This window comes from Belonocnema kinseyi, chromosome 9, assembly GCF_010883055.1.
Source record: "Belonocnema kinseyi isolate 2016_QV_RU_SX_M_011 chromosome 9, B_treatae_v1, whole genome shotgun sequence".
NCBI classification, from domain to species: Eukaryota; Metazoa; Arthropoda; class Insecta; order Hymenoptera; family Cynipidae; genus Belonocnema; species Belonocnema kinseyi.
Window position 1 is genome coordinate 27,303,077 of NC_046665.1, and position 9,686 is coordinate 27,312,762.

Consider the following 9,686-nt stretch of genomic DNA (forward strand, 5'->3'; position numbering starts at 1 on the left):
ATATATGTGTCTCAATTTTTTCTAGTGTCGAATAGTCTTAGTTATTGGCCGTTGAAAAGCAGTGTCCCGGTAGTGGCGTTTTGGCCGTTTAAGGGTTAATCTCATAACAATAAAAGGGTAATCCGTTCCAGATAATTCGACTCACAACGGAGTATCTGCCTCGTCTCGTTCGGCAACGGTCGACGGCCATGCAGCGAAAATACAGAGACAGCTAACACTGAGCGTCACTACCATTCTACTTTAATTTTCGATTATTAAACAAAATAGGAACAATTTTCCGAAAAATCGGCTCTGCACAGCAAAAGAGAATACTATGTAGATGACGTATGCAAAAGGTTAGACAAAATATTTAAGCGTTCGACCTGAAACTTAAATACCGTAAAACCATTCTGATAAAGGGCCTTAAAAATCCGATATTGCTATCTTTGTCACCACATGCAGATACAGTATTAGGTTAGCCCGTAGATAGTTGTTACCTCGTGCCAATCTCACAAATTATCAGAAATGAGGAAAGTTAACAATTTTACATGTGTAATACCAGAAGCGATTATCTATTGTTGGACTGACGTATCAAAATCGTCCCTTTAGGGGCATTCAATAAAAATGCATAATGCAACTCAGTAATTATTTCTTGAAAATATAGTCTATAGAGATAGTTAATTAAATATACACGCATGATGTAAATACGAAAATCTTTGAACTTTGTTGCAAATTGACAGAATTTTTTGGCTGTCGACTGAATGTGTTTTCCCCTGCATCAACAGTTTGAAACAAATTTTTTTTTCCCTCATATAAGAAACAATAATTTTTAGAAAAGATTTGATTTTAAAACAACACACACATTTTTGGCGACCTATTTTAAAAGTTTTCTAACGTCAAAAAGAAACTTCACAGTGTGAAGTAGTTTATAAGAATTTCAGCAAAATTTAAGTCTACTACTTCGACTGAATCGGGAAATAACCGCAAGTTTTATATGAACTTTAATATTTTAAATTCCAATAAATAGCAGACGAATTGTTTTGAAAAACTTTTCCTAAAACGTAATTCCCAACTCTGTTCAGGCATTGTTAAGTACTAGAATCCCTCGAATTTTGTATGCACCGCGGTTGTTTCTACAGCAGCTTTTGCAGGAGCATCGCCGTACAGTATGGGTGGTGCTAGCCAGGGTACGCCGACGCCGATGATGTCGCCAGCTCCTCCCGGAGGACCACAGGATATGGCGAGTTATGGAATGGGAATAAACGGAAGTGACTACGGTTCTCAGCCTTACAACGATGGATCCATGGGCTACGACCCCATGCACCAGGTAAAAAGCATGAGATTTTACACCGATTCAGGTAGTAGTAGTAGTAGTTGCTTTTAATATTTGGTTATTCGCTGACGATTGTTATTATAGTATTGTGAATAGTTAGATAATATAAATAACTACACATTTTTGCTTGCTTTGCTCAAACTCATGACTTGGGAATGCGAGAGAGATTTTCCACATAGATCTAACCATTTTAATTGGGTATTGTAGAGATGTATGCGAAAGTAAAAAGTATTACAATTTTATTTGGTTAGGATGGAAACGATTCGATATTAGCAATTAGAAATTATTGAGACGTGGGTGAGAAATGAGTTTAAACTTTAAATAATTCTCTGACGATTTTGAAACCAAGTGTTACATTCTACCCACGAAGTACTAAGAGGAGATCGCACACTAGGTATTTCACCTGGCGCCACTACCAGTTCGCAATGCCGTTAGTTTCGTCAGATTTTCTCCATGGAGAGATTTATTCCCAGACGAGAGTACCGCTTCAGAGGAAATTAATAACTAAATTGTCATTTGCTACTATAGTAATTGTAACTCCTCAATTTCCCGCATATAACGCTGTAATCAAGAAATAAATAAAAATCCGACGACGGGGGTCGCTTTGGTTGGCTGTTTCCATCAGCATTGCCATAAACGTATGGTCTCCTTGCAGTACTTCATGATAGTACCATTATCTCCTTTAGACCGAGGAGTTCACAACTCGACCGGTGGATGGAAACGGCAGTGACTTCAGCGAACGTGTAAACCTGACTTCACGATTTTTTAACCACTCGATTAACACTGTTCTTGAATTTAAATAAAACTTCAAACAAGGTAGCGAGTGGTTACAATTTCATAATACCTCTGAGTGAACCCTGTGTATTGAGTATTTTAATGTGATCTGCCTCGGTACGCTGTAGTCGGCACACAGTTTAGAAACTTATTTTAACCTTTTTATATTGCTATATCGTCGATCGACGACTATAACATATATGCCCCACTCGGGAAAATTTCCTGCGAGAACACATGTACCGCCAGGACTCGCGTCCCCCTACCATTTGTCCTGGAGAGCGATGGTGGTAGTGGAAGCGTCTCTTCTTTGACGTCACGCCACTACAGACTGCACTTTAGATACGAAACATCTGTCGGGGTCCTTCAGAACGACTCACCTTTCAATATAAAATAGTAATATTGGGTACGGTTTTAATTATTTCATTAAAGAATGTGCATATTTATTTTCAATGAATGCAATTAAAAATTGAAGTTTACAAAGTGTTTCTTTGTTGTGCATTATTAAATATTTGAATATCACACTTTTGATTGGCTGATAGTTTTGAAAGTCTAACAGTGTACTAACATTATGCACAAGGTAGAAAGATAAGTTATAGAAATGAAATATAAGAATATACAGGGTGCACAGTTTGGAGCTTACATGTACAGAGAACTTCAATGCTACCAGATTTGAACAACAGCAGGGGAGAAGTCATTCTAGGGGGGCTTTTTCAAATTTCGCAGCATTAAACTTTAAATGGATACAAGTGTCAAAAGAATATAGGTTATGTTAAATAGTAATTACGAATAATAAAAGTGAGACCTATGGACTAAGAAGGAAACGTAAATTTTGTTTTGTGCCATCAAATTTATGGAATGGCTGCTGAGTGACAAATACTCTAAAATGTAGATGTTCTGCGCTTCCAGTGGACGAAGAGTTAATTGTATCTAAGGCTTATCTGTGGACTAAAACAGGTATGTCATAAATATACAAGATATGTTTTGAACAAAGTGAATAAAATATTACGTGCGAAAACTTAAAAATGATATTAATTTCATTTACTCACAGAGATTCCGGTAAACAAGCGAATCATAACATAACTTCGAAATAATGACAGACCGGCCTTGCGTTTTTATCGTTATATTGATTACTGATTATCAAATAAATGCTTTATGGTTTGTATGTTTATTACTGACAGTGTCGGCAGTAATAATTTAGACAATAATTAATTATTATTAATTGTAATAATTAACACGTTATTTCTTAATGTAATAATTGATTTCTTTTGTTTTTTCCCTCAATTGACACTAGGCGAAATACCCATCAGGAAATGAACAGTGAGACTCGTCGAATGTAGGAGTGTACCTGAAAGACATCTCCCGGGGAGATGACTTGCTATAATTTTAATTAACAAAGTTTTTAGGAACTTTGTTATTTTATAAAATGTTTTCTCTGGGCCTCATCTAAAAATAAGTTTTGATCGGCTACTAAAATCCATTTTGCGTATTTCGAGGCGACATGACATGCCTGCATTTTAATTAACAAAGCTTTTTATGACAAGCTGAACAAAATTTTAAATAACACAATATGCAATATATTGAATTTTCTAAGTTCTTTTAAAATGGGGATTCTTGGTGACCACGTCATTGGATCATTTTTTATTGAGGGTGCTCTTAATGGTAAAAAAATATGTGACAATGTTGGAGGACCAAATTGTGCCAGAAATCCAACACGTTACTTCACATGATCCTGTAAATATACTTTGTAGATGTATCTTTTGTAATATTTTTTTTAAAATACATCAGAATACTCAGCTTCTTTGATCAAATTGGAAATTAGGGACCTAATGAAGGAACGTAATAATAAGCGTCGTCTGGCAAAGAGAACTAAAAATCCTCTGAAACAAGCTCAGTTTCGTCAGCTTAGGAATTTAGTTCAAACTAAAATCAGTGATTCGTATAATCAGTATAATTACAATGCTATAAAGAAAAAGAATGAATACGAAAATATTGGGCGTCTACTTATACGCTGACATTCAATATCACCTAAGAATAATGCCTTAGCTCATACGTTTGCATCAAATAATTTATTAAAAGCATTTACAAACCTACCACCCTGTAACGTCGTCAACTCTGGTACACCCCTTATAGCAGATCAGGCAAGCTCGACTTTTCAGATACGTATTTCTTTTTTTAGACATAACACCTGAAGGTCTCCTTGAAAAAGTTTTTGAAATAAAAACCAATGCTTTAGTAACAGATGGTATTTCCATAAAGATGATTCGACTAGCGCTTCCTGTAATTTTTCCTATACTCCTTTACATCTATAACTCTTCTCTTCAAGTAGGGCTTTTCCCTGAGCTCTGGAAACATGCGCTGATCTGCCATATTCCTAGGGTTTCTAGTCCCTCTTCTCCTAATGATTTCCGGCCGATTTCGATACTTGTGTTATGTCCAAGCCGCTTGAACGTATTGTGCATTCGCAACTTACGAGTTACTCATATGCAAATAGGCTACTAGATCCGCTACAATCGAGGTTTCGGTATAAGCACAGCACTTTAACAGCCTCCCTCAAAGTTATTTCAGACATTAAAATCGCTATCGAAAATAAGGAAATAACAATATTTGTTCTACTTGATTTTTCTAAAGCTTTTAATACTGTTAATAACAAGTTGCCTTTAAATAAACTTCGTAACTTTAATTTATCTCGTTCTGCAATTGCGTTCTTCAAGTCCCACCTTAGAAACCGTTTTCTGCAAGTGCTTAATGATAAGGATGTGAGTTTTGATTGGGTGTGAGTCAAAAGTGATATACCTCAGGGCTCCACACTTGCTCCACTCCTTTTGGTATGTACACCTCTGACCTTGGTAGTGATCTTGAGAATTGCAAATGCCATAAATACGCGTATGATTTTATACTATATATATATATATATGTGGTCCAATCTCTTCCATTAATAGTTTGATTGCGCGGGTACAGAAGGATATCAATGTTGCCCGTCAATGTGCACTTAATGATAGGTTAAAGCTAAACCCTTTAAAAACTAAAGCAATTGTCATAGGACAGGTCTCTTCCCCGCCTGTTGCTATATTAGGGTCTTTGCCTCAGCTTAAGGTTGATGGCCGTAACATTCCCTTCGTTGAATCGTGAGACATCTGAGATAAATCCTTAGCCTTACTCTGTTTCGGGAAAGAGCAAATTGTTGTAATCTCAAGAAATATCTTTAGAGTACTCTAACAGCTTAGAAGGAATAAGGATTCCTTGCCAACTTCAACTCGGATTCTTCTTGTTAAGAATCGTAGCCTCCCATTTTTTGATTATGGGTGTGTTATGTATGATGATATCACAGATGAGCTAAATTCTAAACTCGAGCGAGCTCTTAATGCATGCATACGATTCATGTATGGTGTCCCGAAATATGAGCACATTACTTTATGTCGACAACGGGCTAGATTTCTCAATGTGGCTAAAAGAAGACAATTCTTTATGGGCAATATTATTTTCAATCTCTTTTTGAATAAAACCACTCAATATCTTCTAGATATCTTTGAGAACATAAATGTCACATTACTTGCTCAGTCTAGGCTTCGTGGAAGATAAACGGTCCTTGCAGTTCCACCTTACAAATCTTGTAAGTTTCAAAGATCCTTCATCGTAAGGGGAGTGCGTCTGGTATATCGTAAATTGTTTATTTTTCTAACTTTCAGTGACGTTTTGTGCCCTAGTATTATAAATGTAATTTTGCACATTTGTGACCACTGTTCTAATTTTTGTTACCTTATAATTAAGTCTAAAGTCTTCTGACTATATCCGTTATGCCAACCTCTAGGTTATATTAGCATATATCACTCATAGTAACTTAATAATATGTTGTGTTATCTTTAGCTATCTGTAATTAACACGATAAGCACGATCAAAACTATAATAAAACGATAATAAGACGGTAAACAAGATAACTCTCGAAAAAATGAACGGTTCACATCCATCTTTGGCATACTATTTTAGGTTCTAAAAGAAAGGAAGAGTTCGTTAAGCAGCCATTTTTGATAAAAATTCAAAAAGTGAGCGCATTTTGAACATTTTTGAGACCACTTTTTTCTGAATTTAAAAATTCTGTGTACGGATATTTGTAGTATTAAAATAGACAAACAATTTATCCAAATGATTTTTTTCAATAAAAAGAAAATTCTCAGAGTTATAACATTTTCAAAAATGTTTAAATCAACCGAAATTCAAAATTTCAAGCTAAAGAACGCACGATATGAAAAAAGTCAAGAGAAGAAAAACAATGCTTTTTAAAAACTCTCCAAGACTGTCATAACAAATTTTTGGATTTTCTTGGAAAATCGTATATTCAATTTTTGATTGCACAAAAAATAATGAAAAATCAAAAACTCCATTTTATGGTCAAACTATGTAGGATACATATGTAACATTTGTTCCTCAGAGAAATATTTAGCCCTAGGGTCTTAATAAATAAATAAATAATAATAATACATTAACTCTTTTTCATAAGTTAATTAGGAAGTATTATAAAAATGGCTAATTATTTTACACAAAAGCATCTAATTTACTCCATTTTATCCTAAAAATTAAACTTCTTTACTCATAGAAGAAAATTATTTACAATTTTTAGATGTAAAACTCTATTATCAATATGATGACGTTTTACTACATTGAACGAGAGAAGCGTTATTGTCAAAAATTGACACAGCATTCTTTCCACTCACAAGTGATGCCCATAATAAATATAGGATATTTTTCCATATTTAACCCAATAAATTTCAGAAATTATCATCCACATGACTTAAAATTAATTTTAGGTGCTGATCAAATTTCAATTTGGAAAACAGCTTCAGAGATAGAAATTTCAAAAATAGAAACGTTTCTAATTTTTTTCAAATAAACTGGCTGACTATAGATATCGGTTCTAGATTTATTTCTAATGCACTATTATCATCAATGAGTCCCAAAATTGATTTTAATAGCTGCTCACACCTTATTTTGAAATAAGGCCCAGAGAAAACATTTTATGAAATAACGAAGTTCATAAAAACTTTGTTAATTAAAATTATAACAAGCCATCTACATGGGAGATGGCTTCCGGATACATTCCTAAATTCGATGAATCTCAATTTTCATTTCCTGATTGGTATTTCGCCTAGGGTCGATTTACAAAAAAGAAAACCGGAAATCAATTATTACATTTAGAAATAATGTATTTGATTATTCAAATGATAAATAATTAACTATTTCTTAAATTATTACTGCTGACACTGTCAGTAAGAAACATACAAGCCACAAAGCATTTATTTGGTTATCAATAATCAATATAATGATAAATACGCTGGGCGGTCTCTCATTATTTCGTGGTTATGTTATGATTCACTTGTTTGCCAGAATTTTTGTAAGTAAATGTAATTAATATCATTTTTAAGTTTTCGGACCTAACATTTCATTCACTTCGTTCAAAACGTATCCTGTATATTTATGACAAACCTTTTTTAGACCTGGAAGCGCAGAATATGTACATTAAAGAGTATTTGTCACTCAGCAGCAATTCCATAAATTTGTTATTTAGGTTTTCTTCTCAGTCCACATGTCTGACTTTATTATTACTTGAAGACTTATATTATTTTTTATTAGTACTTAATGTAACCTATATTTTTTAAACACTCTTATCCATTTGAAGTTTAGAGCGCTGTTGTGCAAATCGGGTAGCATTCAAGTTTTCTGTACTTGTAAGCTGCATCATTTCCACCCTGTATATGTACTATATGTTTTTGTTTCACTTTCTGACAGTTGCAAATAGACTTGAAGGGTGAAAACTGTAAACGCGGACTTAAACCTTTAAGTCTGAAACTTAAACATATTATCGTAGCAGGCTTACATTTACTATCAAATATTATATTGGATAATATAATATTTAAGTAAACAGTAAACGAACCACAATTTATTGATACTGAATACGATCGAGACTCTATAACTATATTTCAATTCTATAACTTACCTTTCTACCGGTTATGCATAAAGTTAATAGATTGTTATACTGCAAAAAGTATTTGCCAACATTTTTGTACAGTATACATACAACGTAAAAAACGGTGTCATTAAATAAAACTAAATATTCAATAATATACAACAACAAAGAAACACTCTGTAAACTTTTCTTTTCAATTAAATTCATTGAAAATAAATGTAAACATACTGAAATGAAATAATTGAAACCCCAGTTGCTATTACAATTTTATATTGAAAGGTTAGTGGCCCCCAAGCACCCCGACCGATAGTTCGAATCTACACTGCAGCCTTGAACGATTTGGCGTCACAAAAGAGACGCCTCTACCCCCCTCCTCCGCTTTACAGGAGAAACGGTAGGGGACACCGGTCCTGGCGGAACATCTTTTATCGCAGGAAATTTCCCTCAGCTCGGCATGTCTGGACTAGAACATCAACAGTCAAACATCATTATGTTTGCGTTGCCTTGGGCCTTCAAGAACTCTAACCTCAAGAGTCATTATAATTTTTTTCCCTTGGCTAAACAGTCACTGATCGACGATACAATTATATAAAACTGTAATAATAACATCTGCATTTCAATAAAAATCACGACGTCGGATTTTTCACTACGGGTAGAAATATGTTTATGTGTAATTGCCTATGCCAACAATCCTAGCGTGTTTACCACGAGGTAACATGCATAAGGAAATTGATTCTACGGGCAGGGCATGACGTAACATTAAATTACTCAATTGAGCCGAATAGTAATACACCAAACTCTCGCTTTCAGATCAGTGTCGGGGGTTGTCTTCATATAGCCTTGGACTGCTTTCAGGGGGATCGAAAGGTGAACAGTCAGGGCTATCTGAATCGTTTCCAGTTGGAATATATCGACGGGTGAGCAGAAGAACGTAGTTTCTGATATTTGTTTCAAGAGACGTTGTATCTCGTTGGCGGTTTCAAAGCGAGCTACGACGTGTCTTGAAACAAAAATCAGACACTACGTTCTCCCGCTCACCCGACGATATAATGATCCGCTATATCCTCAATTGTATACTCGCGCACGGCGATCCTTTGAAAGCGATAGTCGAATCTGCTCTCGCCCTACTCCCCTAAGAAACTGCGGGGACCAGCAGGTCTAGAAAGAATACACGCACGCACGCATATATACTCTTCCAAGACCCTCCAGTTACTGTCGAACACCCACCCAAACCAGAAGAGGTCGAAGTATTTTGGAGAGAAGTCTACGAAGTTCAGCATAGACTGGACGAAGACTCAGAAAATATAAATAGCTTCAAGGAGTTATGTGTTGCCCTCATAACACCTGATAAAAAATGCCCACCCATCACTACCGAGGAGGTGAAAAAAGTATTAAGAGGGATGAAGAACTATTCCGCACCGGGACCAGATTGTATCAAAACCTTCTGGTGGAAGAAGTTTTCTTCAACACATCAGCATTTGGCTCGCATTTTCACCTCATATTTGAAGTCGGAAGAGCCGATTGCAGAGTGGTTGGTGAAAGGGCGCACAATACTCCTGCCGAAAATAGGCAACTTAGCTGACCCAAAGAACTACAGGCCAATTACTTGTCTGAACACGCTTTATAAGATATTCACAGCTA

The 9,686-nt window shown here is 35.3% G+C and overlaps 1 protein-coding gene across 7 annotated transcripts in view; it reads left to right on the plus strand.

Moving 5' to 3' along the window:
- Positions 1–9,686, plus strand: part of LOC117179462 (homeobox protein extradenticle) — a 374,818-nt gene that overhangs the window by 241,011 nt on the left and 124,121 nt on the right. For 4 of the 7 annotated variants that reach the window (XM_033371300.1, XM_033371302.1, XM_033371304.1 and 1 more), the window contains exon 7: positions 1,119–1,306. The exons of 1 other annotated variant lie outside the window; for it this stretch is intronic. In XM_033371300.1, the coding sequence (XP_033227191.1) occupies positions 1,119–1,306 (188 nt within the window). The remainder of the gene's footprint in view (positions 1–1,118; positions 1,307–9,686) is intronic. 2 more of the 7 variants (XM_033371301.1, XM_033371303.1) reach the window with 1 other exon arrangement.